Source organism: Patella vulgata, chromosome 2 (genome assembly GCF_932274485.2).
Source record: "Patella vulgata chromosome 2, xgPatVulg1.2, whole genome shotgun sequence".
NCBI lineage: Eukaryota > Metazoa > Mollusca > Gastropoda > Patellidae > Patella > Patella vulgata.
The window spans coordinates 58,318,642-58,340,158 of record NC_065880.2 but is presented as its reverse complement, the minus strand read 5'-3'; the positions used below and the strand labels follow the sequence as shown (position 1 = coordinate 58,340,158).

Genomic DNA, 21,517 nt, shown 5'->3' with positions numbered 1-21,517 from the left:
ATCGATTCATTTCGAAGACGCAGCAGTCTGCAAGACGTTCCCCAAGACGTCTCCACACACGTTGACGGCCATCAGCGTGATAAAGATGAAAGCGACTCTCATCACTGAAGAGCACACTTTGCAGTCTACTCTTCTCCATGTCTGGTGTCCTGGAGCCCATATCAAACGCCGCTGACGGTGATGATCCCTGAGGATAGCTCCAACATAAGGTCGTCGTGCACGGCGTCTTACGGTGTTGGCACTTACTGGTCCTTGTCTTCCGACGACTGCTGCACCTGTTCGAGTCTCTGGGCGGAATCTGTCACGCAGATGAGTGACCCGAATGTAGCGGTCTTGAACCTGGTTTGTAACGCGTTGTGGAAAAGGACGTTGACAGTCACGTGTTGATCCAGTAACTTGAACACGTTCCACCAACCTTACAATAGTGGACTGATGACAATTGAAGTGTCTGGGCGGAATCTGTCACGCAGATGAGTGACCCGAATGTAGCGGTCTTGAACCTGGTTTGTAACGCGTTGTGGAAAAGGACGTTGACAGTCACGTGTTGATCCAGTAACTTGAACACGTTCCACCAACCTTACAATAGTGGACTGATGACAATTGAAGTGTCTGGGCGGAATCTGTCACGCAGATGAGTGACCCGAATGTAGCGGTCTTGAACCTGGTTTGTAACGCGTTGTGGAAAAGGACGTTGACAGTCACGTGTTGATCCAGTAACTCGAACACGTTCCACCAACCTTACAATAGTGGACTGATGACAATTGAAGTGTCTGGCAATAGCACGTGTAGACATGCCAGCCCTGGACATTCCCATGGCTTCATTCCGTTGATTTTCAGTAATTCTCGGCATCTCTAGCTCAATTCCTTCAAACGTCCAACAACAAATTACGACAGATTGACGTTTCACAGTTCATGTACTGCACATTAAGTTGAAAACATGCTTTTAAAGGGCTCACACACAATGCTGCACGTGAATATTGGGGTTTTCATGTGCATCTCGTGCAATTTTTTTTTTTGCACACAGGCCGATATTTTTTGCGTTTGGGAGCATTGTGTGAAACAATAGTTCATAGTATTGCATAATATTATACATACAAAACCACCTAGTAATAAAATATTTGGGAAAAAAAAGTGATGCGTTTTCCATGGCGCTCAGTATATTATAAATGTTTCATTACTGAAAAAAGTAAAAATATGCGACAACTCTTGTTGACTGCCCGGACGATATAGCTGCTGTGGGCATATGTTTTGTTACCTGGCAACCTGTTTTTGAAGAGTATATTATTTGATATCTACTTCCACCATAACCATCAATAAAATAAATTGATATGAAAGTCCTAGGTAAAGCATGGCTCACCTGCAAAATGTTTACTTGTAGATGATTACTATTATTATTATAAATATATGTTCATATGTAAACTAACCAGTCTCAAATACACTTATAGAATACTATTAATAGATTAACATGGTAATTACTTGAATCAACTTTTAGATGATGCATCTGTTGAAATATCAGATGTGTTTGTGACATCACTGGCATAACCAGAACTGGCAATTGTCAATTGGAAATATGAATAAGCAAATTTGACTGATTTACTAAAATCGTCTACATTTTTTAGCTGATGGGTGCCAAATTGAAATATCCGTGGTAGCACAGATGATACCACTAATATATTATTTAATTATGGGTGAACATAGACCGGGCACCTAGAATTCTTCTAAAAGTTGCCACGAGTAATTGTCTTCATTAGTGTCAATTGTTAAAATATAGAAATAAGTCTTGTGTTTTAGATTTGTTTTAGATTTGAAATCACAAATGTATCTGATATTTCTCAAATATATTTGATATACCTTTAATATAAACTTATTTGCTAAACATATTAAATATGTGAAGTAAAAAAAGTTGTTGATGATATTTTGTAGAGATCAAATGGAAAGAGCTTTAGCTAGATTAAGAGAAGAGGTTGCATCATTACATAAAGAAGAACAAGCTAAATTAGAAGAAGAGAAATCAAAAGCTTTAGACAAACTTCATACACAGGTAACTCATCCTAAAATGGCCTCCTCTATTTACATTTAAAAGGTTTCGTGTAGGTATTTGATTTTAAATTTGACGAGAAAGAAACTAAAGAGAAGATACAGATTTGTTTGGGATGGGATTTCAAAATTTTTCTTGTCGGACATTTTTTCTTGAAAATAAAGGGGCATAACTCTTATTTTTATTTAAGCAGGCGTTTTCAGACCACAATTAAAAATCATGTGGCGACAAAATATTCAAATTCATACGTAATAAAAAATAGGTGCACCTGGTTATTTTTCATATTTAATTCCTGTTTGGTATTCAAATTTATATCAGTAATATTCCTACAAAATTATGTGTTGTCGCAATAGGATAGAACAAAAGTGTGCAGTTCCATACCTGTTTCAAATTCCTCCAAAATAACCGTATTTTCGGGGTATAAGTTGATACATTTTTCAGCATTCGTCTTATACTCCGTTTCGACTTTCATACGGAAGTTTAAAAAAATGACATCCCGAAATTTATTTGGCAGTAACTGTCTACCACAATGAGCGAGTGACATCTGCTAAATAATGGCAATCAACTAGTCTAAAACAATTAACTAGTTACATTATTCCAATTGAAATATTGATCAACATTTCTTAGCATGTTCATTTCAAAACATTAACCCTATTCAAAATATGATCATAAATCCGAGAATATTCCATCAAAATAGAATTTTTAGACATGTGAGATTCGGCCTGTTTACATTTCACGTGTCTCGCAAGATTTCTACTTTTTCATTTCAGTTATTGTACTCTTAATTTTACGTTTACATCTCATTTCACGTGTCTCGCAAGATTTTTACTTTTTCATTTCAGTAATTGTACTCTTAATTTCATGTGTCTCGCGAGATTTCTAGTTTCATTTCAGTAATTGTACTATTATCGCCACGTGCGATCAGAAACGGTCTAGTATTTATCGGATATGCATGTGTGTGAAATAGCTTTATTTAACTTCGGCTTCCACCGAAGAAATATCACAGACAAGTTATCAGATACAATGTATATTGATTTGGGGCGTTATATAGTATTAGGATATGTGACATATATTACTAATTCCTATGTTGTAGGCCGACATCAAGGTGATTGAAATGTTTGAGAATGGAGAAATCATGGGTTAATCACGTAGATTAAGTTTATAATCACTCTTATTGGATTGATATTTAGTCCGACAAAGGAGAAGCAATGACTTCTGTTCAGGATTAGATTGATGAATTGTCCGACAAAGGATTAAGTCAGCCAATCAAGGCAGATTAAGTAGTTACTCAAGATAGGTGTATAGACGGTATAACACGATAAATACGTTGATCACTTAATTAACCTAATCAATCCAGACTATTATCAACGATAATCGGGTTGAGTGGTAGTTATACCTTCAGTACACTATATTAATTTTGGAATTTTGAATATTATTCACCATGTCTTGATGTCCAATTGGGCATATATTCCTGGTCAGACATTTTAGGACACCTGGAAAATAGCATCGGACTTGTACGAAATATATGAGCGAAATCCCATCACTGATCATACATGACCTAACACAAAATTAACAACTCATTCAGACTGCCATGAGGCATCAATATTAATTAATTAGATTGTAAATAATGTTCATTGTTATACGCCCACATTGAAATGTAGTCGTATATTGTTGTTGCCCCCCCCCCTCCGTCCGTCGGTCCGGATTGTGGACGCTGTAGAGCCTAAAGTTAATATCCGATTGACTTTAAATTTATACAGTGTTTAAGGTCACGAGACGGAGAAGCCTATTGATTTTCAGCGATTTCTGATAATTACTGCCAGAGTTATGGACCTTGATCACTTAAAAAAATCATGTGGACGCTCTAGAGGCTGAAGTTAATATCTGATTGACTTTAAATTTATACACAGTCTTTAAGGTCTACGAAGACGCCTATCGAGTTTCAACGATATCTGATAGTTACTGCCAGTGTTATGGCCCTTGATCACTTTGAAATATCTTGTGGACACTCAACATGCTAAAGTTAATATCCGACTGACTTTAAATTTATACACAGTGTATAAGGTCATTAGATGTAGAAGCCTATTGATTTTAAACGATTTCCGATAATTACTGCCAGAGTTATGGCCCTTGATCACTTTGAAAAATTTTGTGGACGCTCTAGAGGCTAAAGTTAATATCCGATTGACTTTAAATTTATACAGGGTGTTTATGGTCGTGAGACGAAAAAGCCCAATGATTTCCGATAATTACTACCAGAGTTATGGCTTTTGATCACTTTGAAAAATCTTGTGGACGCTCTAGAGGCTAAAATTAATATCCGATTTATTTTAAATTTATTCACAGTGTTTAAGGCCATGAGACGAAGAAGCCTATTGATTTTCAATGATTTATGATAATTACTACCAGAGTTATGGCCTTTGATCACTTTGAAAAATCTTGTGGATGCTCTATAGACCAAAGTTATCATCCAATTGACTTTAGATTGATAAACAGAGTTTAAGGTCTTGAGACGAACAAGTATATTGATTTTGATAACTTGAACAGCTAAATTCATGATATTTAATGTTTCGTATACTAAACGTTAGCATGAGGCAGAACTAGTAAAAGCCAAACAAATTCTAATGATTTTCTGGTAATTCCTTAATGAGTTGTTATTCTTAGTCAGATTTTAGTATATTATAAGTGTTTCATTACCGACAATAGAAAAAATATGCGACAACTCTTGTTGACTGCTCGGACGACTTAGCTGCTGTGAGCGTATGTTTCGTTGCCAGGCAACTTATCTTTTATGTTAATTGTGATGGTCATTAGAATATTTTTGCTATCTACTGAATCAGAGATAAATAAAACAATCCAGTTCTACTTATACCACCTTCATTTTAGTTGATGCATGTTTGAGTGATCTATGAGAATTAATACAAGTGTGAAATAAAAACACCAGAGGCTGTATCTGTCAGCTAACTTAGTAGACCAATGAAATAAATCACATTTTAGTCTTGTTAAGTGTGACAATTGTTAATGAGCTGATGTTGCTCATTGCCATTACTTCAGGAATGTGGTAGCTTATACTCATTGCAGTACTAATGTAATAAAATGATTAATTTTATAATGAGATCAATTAAAATCCTAACTCTAAAAGTAAGTCCAGCACAACTGTACTACACATAGCGAACTTCAAACATAGCAAACCACTGGAAGAAACAAGTCTGGCAATATTAACAAGGTAAGCAATCTGATTAAAACAAAGATCCTATTTCGTTTGTTTTTTTATAGTTCAAAGTTTCGTTTTACTTGCCTTCACTGCATTGGGATCTGGAAGAGTTGTTATATAACCTGCGTTCTGGTTGATGTGAGGTATTAACCAATGAAATTGCATGTTATGGCAAGTTCTTAGCATGCTGTGCACGAAACTGTGGGTAGACATTCTCAACGAAGACAAAGTCAAAGTTGTATTTCCAAATACCCACTTAAAACATTAACGCTGATTGGTTACACAAATGTCTGACGTAATAGGGCCAAAAAACGCCATCAAAAGTATAAAAAAACAACTCGAAATATAGATCTGTATTTTAATTAGATTGCAAGATAAGTCTCTTTAATTAGAAAAAATAATAGAATAACTCTATAAATTGTGAATGATTTGTTCAGAAATATGAATCAAATTGAATAATAGCTTGTGTAATTTTCTTTTAGGTGGACAGAGATATTAGTGGTGAAAAAGAAAAATTAGAAATGGAAACCGAACAAGAGATTAATAAAATACGAAGTAAACATCAGCAAGAATTGGATAATATGAAAGATGAGATGGAAAGAAAACACAGAAATAAAGTAGAAAATCTTAGAATGGAATTATCAGAAAAGCATGAAGAGGTAAAGCTGGGTGTCTTTATTTCACATACATGCTTTGTCCAGAAACAATGTTACAATAGTCATTGTCTTATAGAAAATATATTGCTTTATATTATTATCAGACAATAGAAGACATGAAAAAAGAAATTTTACATTTACAAGTAAAAGAACAAGAACAGCTGGAACATGAACTAGAAGCTACAAGAAAACGACAGAAAGCTATTGATGATCTTGACAGAGGAGTAAGGCTATTTTATTTTTGGACTCTACTGGTTGTATAGTTCTATGCATATAATATAAAGGTTGTGGGTGATTCCATACTCCTGTCTTCATTAGCCCAGTCAGAGCAGAACAGTAGAACGTTAAACCCCATTTCATTTCGATTCCATACTATGTAATGGATAATGTCCTAGGACTGTCCATTATCTGACGATTTTATCATACTTCTAATCTAAATGTCAATAGAAGTAAGATATGAATACAGGCATTTCTTCCAGTGGAGAGGAAATGTATATTACCCAGTCTACAATTGTAGAGTTGTTGATGGGTAGAGTAGATGGGGGCATCCCCTGAAATGTTTTGATTTTTTTAAACAATTTTAATGCAAGTGGCACTTAAACTTTATCCACTGTATATTATTGTTAATGTATTTTGCCATTGATAATGGACAGTTCCAAAAATAATGGACTGTTTCCATTAATAATAGACACTTTTCATTGTTGTTTTGAGACAATCCATTCCTCATTATGATGGATTAAAAGATCAAATGATGACCTCATAGCTATGTTTTAAGTCCTAAGTTTATATTAGTACTCTGTTCTTTTCATGGTACTCTGTTCTTTTCATTGTACTCTGTTCTTTTCATTGTACTCTGTATTATTTGTGACAGTCATCCAATTTATTGAAACAATGGTATTATTTAAGTGTCAAAACCAGTTGATTGATTTTTTAATTATATTTCTGTTTTTTATTTGCAGCTAGAAGAAGTATTAAATGAAAGACGTCAAGAATTAAAACAACAACATCAGAAAGAAACAACACGATTAAAATCAGAACATGAAGATTATATGACTAAATTAAAAGATGATTACAGTGACAAGGTGGTCTAGAATCTTAGAAACATTAATAACATATTTATATATTTATAATAACACAACTTTATGGATTAACCATATTACAATACTCTTACAGGTGTCTTTATCAAGCAATGATCAATAATGATTGTCACTGGGAATCTGGTATCGTTTATAATGCCAATGGGGGTTATAGCGCTAAAAACTAGGTATATAGTTTAATTTCAAAACATCGTTGGATAATTGATAATAATCGTTTGAAAATTACAAAAATGGTTTAATTAGTACTATGCCTTAATTTAATGGTACAGCATTTAATTTCTCCGAGAGGGGTTTAGAAATGGCCGACCGTTCACTTATCTAGTGTGTTTATTTATTAGAGGAGTAGTTCAATTTCCCGAGATGTTGAATTATTAGATGAATCGTTTATTTCCCCGCGAGCCGTCTATCCGATCGGTTCATTTTGGTAACGATTATTTGCATATGAAGTGCGAATAATAATGGTGAATATTAAAAAAGGCACCTTACCGTGGTCGTAGTATTATTATCCATTTAAAATAGTAATTCCGCCATTGACAAATATATCAAAAATCGGTAAATCACGTCCCAGGTAATTATACATTTGGAAATCAGTAAATCACATCCCAGATAATGCAGTACAAGTCACGTGGAATTGCTAAATTTCCCCGAAGTCGGGCCTAGGCGGAAATGAAAAATCGCGGGCGCCAATTAATCAATCCACTCTGGCCACGCTCAAAATTCCACTCTAAATTTCCTCCGCAAATATGAGTAAACCGCCGACCTACACGATTATTTTAAATTGCCGCGGAAATTAGCTTGACAGATCTACCGGGAATTTTAAGAAGTCGGACTTTCCACAAATTTACAGTCAGCACATCCGTAGCAGGTTTGAAATAGGTTTATTTATCGTGCGATTGCACTGCAGTCATATCGTAGTCGAATATCAGCTAACACGGCATGCAAAAAAAGATTGTTAATTTAAAATGGTTAGACATGCAGATTTTACTGACTTATATTGAAAAATATCAATTATCAAACATTGGCAGTTAAATAATAAAATAAACAAGAGTTATGGCTGTATTTTAACAATGCTAATAATAGGTGGAAAAGGTGATTTTGAGATTATGATTATACATTTGATTTTATTAGCTTTTCAAGTAGATCTTATCATTCTTCTCACAAAACTTTTTACAGATTCAAAATCGGATGAAAACTTTTTTTTTATTGAGGCTCAAAGTTGCAATTTTTGACTTTTCGCAGAAGAAAGGTTTTTCAACACTTTGAAAAAGCCATTTTTGGTGTTTTTTGTGATGCCATATTTCTTTTCATATCAAACCTATCAAAAATAAAGATGTAAATTCATGAAGTACAACTTTAAGCCTAATTATGTTTCAATTTTCCCATTTTTGTAATAATTACACTGATTTCCACAGCAACTGCAAAATACATAGGTTTTCTCAAAAATTCCATTTTGTCAGAGCGATTTTGGTCAATTTTTTCATCAAAAATGGTCTTGTGCATGTTATATCTGAAATATTGAACCTGGTTGTTATGTAATTTATAATCAGTAGCTATCAAGTATGATTAACAAAAAGAAAAAGAGTAAAAATATATATATGCCTTCTCTCAAGAGCTGGATATATGTTCATTTTTGAACAATTTTTTGGGGCGTTTTTGGGACATTAATAAAATAAGAAGGAATGGAGACACGCAAGTGAAATTATAGGAATATGAATTACTTATCAATTTTGACCATTTTCAACGCTATTTACCATAACCCATAAGGTCATCACCACATTTTAAATTAAGCAGTTTAAAATATTTGAAACCCATGTAATATCAAAATAAATTCCTGAACGCTGTATTTTAAGTCTTCGGTTTCGCAGAGGCTGAGCCCTTTGCGAGCCAGAGTGTCTGCAGTCTCATTTCCTACTATGCCGACATGAGATGGTATCCATGCAAATTCCACGGTTCTATTTTTGCTTTGGACGAATGTTGTGAACAATTTCTGGTCTTGGTGTTGTTTGGTCGTGTGTTATTGACTCTATACTGCTAAGGGAGTCTAACACGATGACTGCTTTTTGAACGGTACATGACACAAGCCACTCAAGAGCTGTCGATATTGCCTTTAATTCTGCTGTATAGATGGAACATCCATCTGGTAACCTTTTTGATATATTAACATTGAATTTGGGAATGCTGACACCTAATGCAGTTTTGTTTATGGGATACGGTCAAAACCCCCTCCGGTCAGAACACCCTAGGGGGTTTAGACCTAGGTCCCAACCCCCCTAGGTCAAAACCCCCCTAAGTCAGAAACCCCTCTGGCCAAAACCCCCCATTATTATATTATATAATATTAAAATCATTTCAAAATTATGTTTTTGTGGTTTGTGAAGTGAAGTACACAACAAAATCGGTTATTTTTATATTTTATTTGCAATTATATGGGTGAAATTATTTCCATCGGATGGTGTGCCCAATACCTTTTATGGTTTGCACACAAGTTGTAAAGTCTTTCTTGTAGATCATTTGTTGATTTTGGGTGGTTGTCCTCGTGAGTATTGCAGGAGTGCAGTCTTGACATTGCTGTGATCCAGACCGAGATATTCGAGAGCCTGCCAGATTGTGGGGTCTGATATTCCCAGCAGGAAACTGAACACCCTGTTCCAAGACTCGAATAGATTGTTAGTGCGAGACCCCCCACCAAGTGTTGTCAGATGAACGTTCCAGAGTTCTGCTGGGAATAGGGGTGGTATAGGAGATTTTAAATTGTAGTGCCATGACTTCAGATAATTGCATTTCACTTGAATGATTACAATAACTGAGGCTATATTATTCCTAGTAAAAAGCAGATTATGTTATGTTAATTGTGTGGTCAATTGTCTTAGTTGGTCATCATATTTTTTTTTTTAGATATTAATATTTTATTTTTCAAATATCTTTTTTAAATAATAATAAATAAAGGAAATAAATTAATAAAAAAAAAATAAATAAAAAGGGGGTGTTTTGTCCGTTTTTAATTTAAGTCCAAGGGGGTTATGACCTAGGGGGTTTTGACCAAGGGGGTTTTGACCTAGGGGGTTTTGACCGGAGGAGGTTTTGACACGGACCCTTTGTTTATAGTAGGGTCGTGAGATCTGTTCGTGTATATTTTCACATGCGATGGCCATTTTTTGTTCAAGAGCTCCCTCGAGAGCATTTGAGCTTGTTGCGTATTTTCTTTTTTCCTTACAACATTATTTAGACTTGTATTATAGTTTGAATTCAGACAAGTCCAGGGAGCTTGATAAGAAAATACCCTGTCAGTGATTTGATAGTGGTCTAATCCTAGATCTTTTAATAAATCATTTGCTCTGTGACCGAACGGTTGAGTCTCCGATTTCACATTTCTTTTAAATTTCTTCCTTGATGATTTTGTGCACTTGAATGTTGGACAGCTGTCCCCTAGATACTGTAACTTGGCTCAGTATCTTAATGTCACTTCGTTGAACCTCAATTCGAATGACATTTCACCTACTTCCTGCAATAACCTTTCCCTTTTTGTACAAAATTAGGCTTTTGTTGCTATCTTTATGGCTTGGTATTGTAAACTGTCTAATTTAGCAAGAGCTGTTTTATTTGCACTCGCAAAAGCAACACAGCCATAGTCACATGGTAATTGGCTGATTGGGACCCTGGCTGATTGGGACCCTGGCTGATTGGGACCTGGCTGACTGGGACCAGATTTGTGGCTTTCTGGGACCAGATTTGTGGCTGATTGGGACCAGATTCTTGGCTGACTGGGACCAGATTTATGGCTGATTGGGACCACGACAAGGCTCATTCGGACTATTACTTAAATGACGAGAGTATTTAAAATATGTTTGCATATTTTTATACGCCCACATTTTCATGTGGACGTATATTGTCGTCGCCCCTGTCCGTCCACAATTGTTTGTGAACAATCTACAGGTCACAATTTTTATCCGATTTCAATGAAACTTGAAATATAGGTTTATCACCCTAAGAACTCGGTTCATTTCGATATTGGCATGTATCGGACTGCAACTTCATGGATTATGGCCCCTGATTGTACGAAAAATCACGTTTTTAGCTTGGGAACACTGTAGAGGTCACAATTTTTATCCGATTTTGTTGAAACTTGAAATGTATGCTTATAACCCAAATATCTCGGTTCCTTTCGATATTCGTGCATATCGGAACGTAACTTCCTGAATTATGGCCCCTGATTGTACTAAAAATCGTGTTTGTATACGCCCACATTGAAATGTGGACGTATATTGCCGTCGCCCCCGTCCGTTCATCGTCCACAATTTCTTGTTAACGCCAAAAGTTATCATCCAATTGTTTTAAAATTGATATATGTTGTTTACATTAGTGACATGAAGAATCCTATTGAATTTCAATAATTTCCGTTTATAACGTCTAGAGTTAAGGCCCTTGTTTCACTTTGTTGAACCTTGTGAACGCTCTAATGCCAAAAGTTAACATACAATCTTTGTGAAATTTATATGCAATATTTAAGTTAGTGAAACGAAGAAGCCTATTGAATTTCAACAATTTCTGTTTATTACGTCTAGAGTAATGGTCCTTGTTTCACTTTATTGAACCTTCTGAACGCTCCAACGCCAAAAGTTATCATTCGATCTTTGTGAAATTTATATGCATTATTTAGGTTACTGAAACGAAGAAGCCTATTGAATTTCAACAATTTCTGTTTATTACGTCTAGAGTTATGGCCCTTGTTTCACTTAATTGATCCTTGTGAACGCTCTAACGCAAAAAGTTATCACCCGATCTTTGTGAAATTTATATGCATGATTTAAATTAGTGAAACGAAAAAGCATATTGAATTTCAGCAATTTACAATAATTATTTCTAGAGTTATTACCCTTGTTTAAATTTGTTAAACCTTGTTAATGCTTGATTGATGATAGTTATCATCCGATATGTATAAAATTTATATGCATCATTTAAATTTGTGAAACAGGTCTATTGAATTTCAGCAATTTCCGTCAATAATTTCTAGGGTTATGGCGATTGTGAACGTTTGAATGACAAAAGTGCTCATGTGATCTGTATGAAATTTATATGCATTATTTAAATTAGTAAAACGAAAAAGCCTGTCAAATTTCAACAATTTCTATAGATTACTTCCAGAGTTGAGACCCTTGTTTCAGTTTGTAGAACCTTGTAAACACTCAAACGACAAAATTTATAATCTGATCTGTATGGAACTATCTTGTAGAGGCCCCCAATTACCTACAAAGGAATAAATATGCGACAACCCTTGGCGACCGCTCGGACGATTTAGCTGCTGTGGGCCCTATAGAGGTCATAATTTTTATCCGATTTAAAAAAACGTGTTATTATATCACCCTTACACCCTAAGGACGGCTGAGTTCGAATTTTGTGAAAATCGGCCCAAAACTGACAGACAAAATGGCCGTCCTTCGTTCTCAAATTGCGTAAAAATATGGTATATCAAGGTTGTGGACCCTATAGAGGTAACAATTTTTATCCGATTTTGTTGAAACGTGAAATATAAGTTTATAACCCAAAGATCTCGGTTCCTTTCGATATTCGCGCATATTGGACCATAACTTCCTGAATTATGGCCCCTGATTGGACGAAAAATCACGTTTTTAGCTTGTGGGCCCTATAGAGGTCATAATTATTATCCGATTTAAAAAAACGTATTATTATATCACCGTTACACCCTAAGGATGGTTGAGTTGGAATTTCGTGAAAATCGGCCCCAAACTGACAGACAAAATGGCCGCCCTTCGTTCTCAAATAGCGTAAAAACATGGTATATCAAGGTTGTGGACCCTATAGAGGTAACAATTTTTATCCGATTTTGTTGAAACTTGAAATGTAAGTTTATAACCCAAAGATCTCGGTTCCTTTCGATATTCGCGCATATTGGACCATAACTTCCTGAATTATGGCCCCTGATTGCACGAAAAATCACGTTTTTAGCTTGTGGGCCCTATAGAGGTCATAATTATTATCCCATTTAAAAAAACGTATTATTATATCACCGTTACACCCTAAGGATGGTTGAGTTCGAATTTCGTGAAAATCGGCCCCAAACTGACAGACAAAATGGCCGCCCTTCGTTCTCAAATAGCGTAAAAATATGGTATATCAAGGTTGTGGACCCTATAGAGGTCACAATTTTTATCCAATTTTGTTGATTGTTGAAATGTAAGTTTATAACCCTAAGATCTTGGATCCTTTCGATATTCCCGCTTGTCGGACTGTAATTTCCTGAATTATGGTCCCTGATTGTACGAAAAATCATGTTTTTAGCTTGTGGACCCTATAGAGGTCATAATTTTTATCTGATTTAAAAAAAGGTTTTATTATATCACCGTTACACCCTAAGGACAGCTGAGTTCAAATTTCATGAAAATTGGCCCAAAACTGACAGACAAAATGGCTGCCCTTCGTTCTCAAATAGCGTAAAAAATATGGTATATCAAGGTTGTGGACCCTATAGAGGTCATAATTTTAATCCAATTTTTATGAAACTTGAAATGTAAGTTTATAACCCAAAGATCTTGGTTCCTTTTGATATTGGCGCATATCGGAACGTAACTTCCTGAATTATGGCCCCAGATTGTACGAAAAATCACGTTTTTAGCATGTGGACCCTATAGAGGTCATAATTTTTATCCGATTTAAAAAAACGTATTATTATATCACCGTTACACTCTGAGGACGATTGAGTTCGAATTTCGTGAAAATCGGCCCAAAATTGACAGACAAAATGGCTGCCGTTCGTTCAGTTCCTTTCGATATATGCGCATTTCGAATTGTAATTTCCTGAATTATGGCCCTTGATAGTAGAAAAAATCACTTTCTTGTTAGCTTGTTCTCTATCCATCTCTCGAAAATGTGGGCGTATCCTGCCTGGCAGCCGCTGGTTATCTGATTTTGTTGAAACTTGAAATGTAAATTTATAACCCAAAGATCTCTGTTTCTTTTGATATTTGCGCATATCGAATTGTAATTTTCTGAATTATGGCCCTTGATTGTAGGAAAAATCACTTTCTTTTTAGCTTGTTCTCTATCCATCTCTCGAAAATGTGGGCGTATCCTTCCTGGCAGCCGCTAGTTGATAATAAGACAACTATGACAACAAATAGTGTGATAAGTCACAAATAATAGTGTAATTACTGAATGACGGCTTCAATACAAATGAGCTAAATCACAGAGAAGATGCTTCACATTCTTGGCTGATTGGAACCAGATTCTTGGCTGATTCGGACCATGATCAGACCGATGACAAGAGTGTTTTAAATATGTTTGCATGACAATAAATACTACCCAGTATTATCAAATTGTAACCCAATATCAAATAGCCTCATATCAGTATAATTTCTGCAACTAATGCGATATTTTGTAATGAGTGAAGTTGAAAAAATGACCAACAAATTATTCTTTATATAATATTTTAATTAGTAAATATCATTTTATTATTCGCCCACATTTTCATGTGGACGTATATTGTCATCGCCCCTGTCCGTCCGTCCACAATTTGTTTGTGGACTCTCTACAGGTCACAATTCTTGTCCGATTTTAACGAAACTTGAAATATAGGTTTATCCCCAAAAGATATTGGCATTTTTATCGGATCGAAACTTCATGGATTATGGCCCCTGTTTGTACGAAAAATCACGTTTTTAGCTTGTGGACCCTATAGAGGTCACAATTTTTATCCGATTTTGTTGAAACTTGACATGTAAGTTTATAACCCAAAGATCTCAGTTCCTTTCGATATTCGTGCATATCGGACCGTAACTTCCTGAATTATGGCCCCTGATTGTACGAAAAATCGCTTTTTTAGCTTGTGGACCCTATAGAGGTCATAATTTTTATCTGATTTAAAAAACCGTATTATTATATCACCGTTACACCCTAAGGAAGGTTGAGTTCGAATTTGGGGAATAGTGTAAAAATAGGGTAAATCAAGGTTGTGGACCCTGTATGGGTCACAATTTTAATTCGATTTTGATGAAACTTGAAAAACATGTTTATAACCTAAGGATCTTGGTTCCTTTCGATATTGTTGCATATCGGATCGTAACTTCCTGAATTATGGCCCCTGATTGTACGCAAAATCGCCTTTTTATACGCCCACATTGAAATGTGGACGTATATTGCCGTCGCCCCTGTCCGTCCGTCCGTCGGTCCGTCCGTCCATCGTCCACAATTTCTTGTGAACGCTCTAACGCCAAAAGTTATCATCCAATTGTTTTAAAATTGATATATGTTGTTTACATTAGTGAGATGAAGAAGCCTATTTGATTTCAATAATTTCTGTTTATTACGTCTAGAGTTATGGCCCTTTTTCACTTTGTTGAACCTTGTGAACGCTCTAATGCCAAAAGTTAATATACGATCTTTGTGCCCTTGAAATGTGGACGTATATTGCCGTCGCCCCCGTCCGTTCATCGTCCACAATTTCTTGTTAACGCCAAAAGTTATCATCCAATTGTTTTAAAATTGATATATGTTGTTTACATTAGTGAGATGAAGAATCCTATTGAATTTCAATAATTTCCGTTTATAACGTCTAGAGTTAAGGCCCTTGTTTCACTTTGTTGAACCTTGTGAACGCTCTAATGCCAAAAGTTAACATACAATCTTTGTGAAATTTATATGCAATATTTAAGTTAGTGAAACGAAGAAGCCTATTGAATTTCAACAATTTCTGTTTATTACGTCTAGAGTAATGGTCCTTGTTTCACTTTATTGAACCTTCTGAACGCTCCAACGCCAAAAGTTATCATTCGATCTTTGTGAAATTTATATGCATTATTTATATTAGGGAAACGGAGAAGCCTATTGAATTTCGGCAATTTCCTTTATTACGTCTAGAATTATGGCCCTTGTTTCACTTTATTGATCCTTGTGAACGCTCTCACGTCAAAAATTATCATCCGATCTTTCTGAAATTTATATGCATTATTTAGATTGCTGAAGCGAAGAAGACTATTGAATTTCAGCAATTCCCGTTGATTACGTCTAGAGTTATGGCCCTTGTTTCACTTTATTGATCCTTGTGAACGCTCCAACGTCAAAAGTTATCATCCGATCTTTCTGAAATTTATATGCATTATTTAGGTTACTGAAACGAAGAAGCCTATTGAATTTCAACAATTTCTGTTTATTACGTCTAGAGTTGTGGCCCTTGTTTCACTTAATTGATCCTTGTGAACGCTCTAACGCAAAAAGTTATCACCCGATCTTTGTGAAATTTATATGTATGATTTAAATTAGTGAAACGAAAAAGCATATTGAATTTCAGCAATTTACAATAATTATTTCTAGAGTTATTACCCTTGTTTAAATTTGTTAAACCTTGTTAATGCTTGATTGATGATAGTTATCATCCGATATGTATAAAATTTATATGCATCATTTAAATTTGTGAAACAGGTCTATTGAATTTCAGCAATTTCCGTCAATAATTTCTAGGGTTATGGCGATTGTGAACGTTTGAATGACAAAAGTGCTCATGTGATCTGTATGAAATTTATATGCATTATTTAAATTAGTAAAACGAAAAAGCCTGTCAAATTTCAACAATTTCTATAGATTACTTCCAGAGTTGAGACCCTTGTTTCAGTTTGTAGAACCTTGTAAACACTCAAACGACAAAATTTATAATCTGATCTGTATGGAACTATCTTGTAGAGGCCCCCAATTACCTACAAAGGAATAAATATGCGACAACCCTTGGCGACCGCTCGGACGATTTAGCTGCTGTGGGCCCTATAGAGGTCATAATTTTTATCCGATTTAAAAAAACGTGTTATTATATCACCCTTACACCCTAAGGACGGCTGAGTTCGAATTTTGTGAAAATCGGCCCAAAACTGACAGACAAAATGGCCGTCCTTCGTTCTCAAATAGCGTAAAAACATGGTATATCAAGGTTGTGGACCCTATAGAGGTAACAATTTTTATCCGATTTTGTTGAAACTTGAAATGTAAGTTTATAACCCAAAGATCTCGGTTCCTTTCGATATTCGCGCATATTGGACCGTAACTTCCTGAATTATGGCCCCTGATTGTACGAAAAATCGCTTTTTTAGCTTGTGGACCCTATAGAGGTCATAATTTTTATCTGATTTAAAAAACCGTATTATTATATCACCGTTACACCCTAAGGAAGGTTGAGTTCGAATTTGGGGAAAATCGGACCAAAATTGCCGGACAAAATGGCTGCCGTTTGTACACGAATAGTGTAAAAATAGGGTAAATCAAGGTTGTGGACCCTGTATGGGTCACAATTTTAATTCGATTTTGATGAAACTTGAAATGCATGTTTGTAACCTAAAGATCTTGGTTACTTTCGATATTGTCGCATATAGGATCGTAACTTCCTGAATTATGGCCCCTGATTATACGAAAAATCGTGTTTTTAGCTTGTGGACCCTATATAGGTCATAATTTTTATCCGATTTAAAAAACCGTATTATTATATCACCGTTACACCCTAAGGAAGGTTGAGTTCGAATTTGGGGAATAGTGTAAAAATAGGGTAAATCAAGGTTGTGGACCCTGTATGGGTCACAATTTTAATTCGATTTTGATGAAACTTGAAAAACATGTTTATAACCTAAGGATCTTGGTTCCTTTCGATATTGTTGCATATCGGATCGTAACTTCCTGAATTATGGCCCCTGATTGTACGCAAAATCGCCTTTTTATACGCCCACATTGAAATGTGGACGTATATTGCCGTCGCCCCTGTCCGTCCGTCTGTCCGTCGGTCCGTCCGTCCATCGTCCACAATTTCTTGTGAACGCTCTAACGCCAAAAGTTATCATCCAATTGTTTTAAAATTGATATATGTTGTTTACATTAGTGAGATGAAGAAGCCTATTTGATTTCAATAATTTCTGTTTATTACGTCTAGAGTTATGGCCCTTTTTCACTTTGTTGAACCTTGTGAACGCTCTAATGCCAAAAGTTAATATACGATCTTTGTGAAATTTATATGCAATATTTAAGTTAGTGAATTGAAGTAGCCTATTGAATTTCAACAAATTCTGTTTATTATATCGAGAGTTATGGCCCTTGTTTCACTTTATTGAACCTTGTGCCAGCTCTAATGCCAAAAGTTAATATACGATCTTTGTGAAATTTATAAGCAATATTTAAGTTAGTGAATTGAAGTAGCCTATTGAATTTCAACAAATTCTGTTCATTACGTCTAGAGTTATGGCCCTTGTTTCACTTTATTGAACCATGTGAACACTCTAACGTCAAAAGTTATCATCCGATCTTTGAGAAATTTATATGCATGATTTAAATTAGTGAAACGAAAAAGGCTATTGAATTTCAGCAATTTACAATAATTACTTCTAGAGTTATTGCCCTTGTTTCACTTTGTTAAACCTTGTTAATGCTCGATTGATGATAGTTATCATCCGATATGTATGAAATTTATATTCATCATTTAAATTAGTGAAACGGGTCTATTGAATTTCAGCAATTTCCGTCAATGATTTCTGAGTTATGGCGATTGTGAACGTTTGAATGACAAAAGTGATCATGTGATCTGTATGAAATTTATATGCATTATTTAAATTAGTAAAACGAAAAAGCCTGTCAAATTTCAACAATTTCTGTAGATTACTTCCAGAGTTGAGACCCTTGTTTCAGTTTGTAGAACCTTGTAAACCCCCAAATGACAAAATTTATAATCTGATCTGTATGTAACTGTCTTGTAAAGGCCCCCAATTACCTACAAAGGAATAAATATTCGACAACCCTTGACGACAGCTCGGACGATTTAGCTGCTGTGGGCGTATGTTTTTGTTGCCTGGCAACCTATCTTTTAGCTTGTGGTCCCTCTGGAGGTCACAATTATTATCCGATTTAAAAAAACGTTTGATTATATCACCGTTACAACGTAATGAAGGTTGAGTTCGAATTTCGTGAAAATCGGATCAAAATTGCCGGACAATATGTCCGCCGCTTGTACGCGAATAGTGTAAAAATATGGTATATGTCAAGGTTGTGGACCATGTAGAGGTCGCAATTTTAATTCGATTTTGATGAAACTTGAAATGCATGTTTATAACCTAAAGATCTTGGTTCCTTTCGATATTGTCGCATATTAGATCGTAACTTCATGAATTATGGCCCCTGATTATACGAAAAATCGCCTCTTTTAGCTTGTGGTCCCTCTGAAGGTCACACTTATTATCTTATTTTAAAAATCGTTTGAATATATCACCGTAACACCATAATAAAGGTTGGGTTCAAATTTTCTGAAAATCAAACCAAAACTGCCGGACAAAGTGGCCGCCGCTTGTACGGAAAGGTGTAAAAATATGGTATATCATGGTTGTGGACCCTGTAGAGGTTACAATTTTAATCTGATTTTGATGAAACTTGAAATGCATGTTTATAACCTAAAGATCTGGGTTTCTTTCGATATTTGCGCATATCGAATTGTAACTTCATGAATTATGGCCCTTGATTGTAGGAAAAATCACTTTCTTTTTAGCTTGTTCTCTATCCATCTCTCAAAAATGTGGGCGTATCCTGCCTGGCAGCTTCTGGTTTCATATAACAGACATATGGTGGTGATTCAATTCCTTTAAATTGCATAAAACGTATAATAATTTAAATAGGATTAATGAAATAATCTCTGTTAATATAGTAACTGTGACATAAAAAAAATGGAATATAAACATAAATAACGTATGCCTACATAAAAGCACATAATTATAGTCCCGCTATAGCCTAGATAAAACTCCTTTAAACTTAATTCAATATCAAAACCTCAGTTTCTAGTATTTTTTATCGTGTGGTCCGAATCAGCCTAGTGGGGGTCCCAATCAGCCTGGAATGTGGTCCCAATCAGCTTTGACTTTTGGTCCCAATCAGCCATGGTCCCAATCAGCTTGGTTTCCGTCACATATTGATTTTATCATGGACCTATAGATCATGAGCAGGGTGGTTTTATTGTCCTCTTTTAACAACATTTTCAATATGTGGTATGAAAGTCATTTTACGATCAAAGGTCACCCCTAAAGGCTTTGCCTGATCTTTAAATTCAATTCAGGTATTCAATTCTAGTTTCATAGATGCCACTTCCCTATGATTCTTACAGAAGAGCATACCTACGGTTTTACTTTCAGATATCCAAAATCCCCAGTCATTAGACCATTTTGGCAATTTGTCTAAAACTTCCTCCATTCTCATTCTAACCGTACCATAGTTATTTGCTGCATGCCAGATTGAACTGTCGTCTGCATAAACCGCTACGTCAATAAGTTTCTTAATGTAGTTATTAGACTGAAGGTCATTAATCATGATATTGAAAAGTGTCAGGCTTATAACAGAACCCTGGGGTGTGCCATTTTCCAGTTCATATTTATTGCTTATGGAGAGGCATACATTAACTTGTATTTGCCTATCGTTTAGAAAATCCTCGATTCAGTGGAACATTCGTCCTGTTATCCCTAGTCCATTTCTTTTTTAAGTAGGCCATTCACCCAAACTAAATCAAATGCCTTGGTCAGGTCGACGAATACTGCACACAGATAATTGTTCTTTTTAGACAGTGAAGTCATGATGTCATGCTGTAACCTTACAACAATGAGTAACAACCTTACATTTATAGTACATCCATGAGTAAAAACAATTTAACAATCAAAACATAACATTAATTAAGACTTATAACAACAACCATTTCCCTTAAAATATGACTTCACTATCTGTCTTATTTATAACAGATTAATATGGGGACCGAAAGTCTACACTACACAAATAATTAGGTTTGTGTCTTTAAGCTTATCTTCTTAATAATATGGTAATATACTGAGCGCCATGGAAAACGCATCACTTTTTTTTCCCAAATATTTTACTACTAGGTGGTTTTGTATGTATAATATTATGCAATACTATGAACTATTGTTTCACACAATGCTCCCAAACGCAAAAAAAAATCGGCCCGTTTGCACAAAAAAAAATTGCACGAGATGCACATGAAAAACACAATATTCACGTGCAGCATTCTGTGTGAGCACTTTAAAAGCATGTTTTCAACTTAATGTGCAGTACATGAACTGTGAAACGTCAATCTGTCGTAATTTGTTGTTGGAAGTGTGAAGGAATTGAGCTAGAGATGCCGAGACTTACTGAAAATCAACGGAATGAAGCCATGGGAATGTCCAGGGCTGTGATGTCTACACGTGCTATTGCCAGACACTTCAATTGTCATCAGTCCACTATTTTGAGGTTGGTGGAACGTGTTCGAGTTACTGGATCAACACGTGACCGTCAACGTCCTGGTCCACAACGCGTTACAACCCAGGCTCAAGACCGCTACATCCGGGTCACTCATCTGCGTGACAGATTCCACCCAGCGACTCGAACAGGTGCAGCAGTCGTTGGAAGACAAGGACCAGTAAGTGCCAATACCGTAAGACGTCGTCTAAGAGAAGTAGGACTCCGTGCACGACGACCTTATGTTGAAGCTATCCTCAGGGATTAT

The 21,517-nt window shown here is 35.6% G+C and overlaps 1 protein-coding gene across 4 annotated transcripts in view; it reads left to right on the top strand.

Annotated features, from left to right (window-relative positions):
- The window catches only part of LOC126811164 (centrosomal protein of 164 kDa), a 232,345-nt gene that overhangs the window by 164,214 nt on the left and 46,614 nt on the right, over positions 1-21,517 (top strand). For 2 of the 4 annotated variants that reach the window (XM_056098523.1, XM_056098522.1), the window contains 4 exons: positions 1,924-2,041; positions 5,735-5,911; positions 6,013-6,132; positions 6,868-6,990. In XM_056098523.1, coding sequence (XP_055954498.1) covers positions 1,924-2,041; positions 5,735-5,911; positions 6,013-6,132; positions 6,868-6,990 — 538 coding nt within the window. Of the gene's footprint in view, positions 1-1,923; positions 2,042-5,734; positions 5,912-6,012; positions 6,133-6,867; positions 6,991-21,517 lie in introns of those variants that run through there. The other 2 variants (XM_056098525.1, XM_056098524.1) reach the window with 1 other exon arrangement.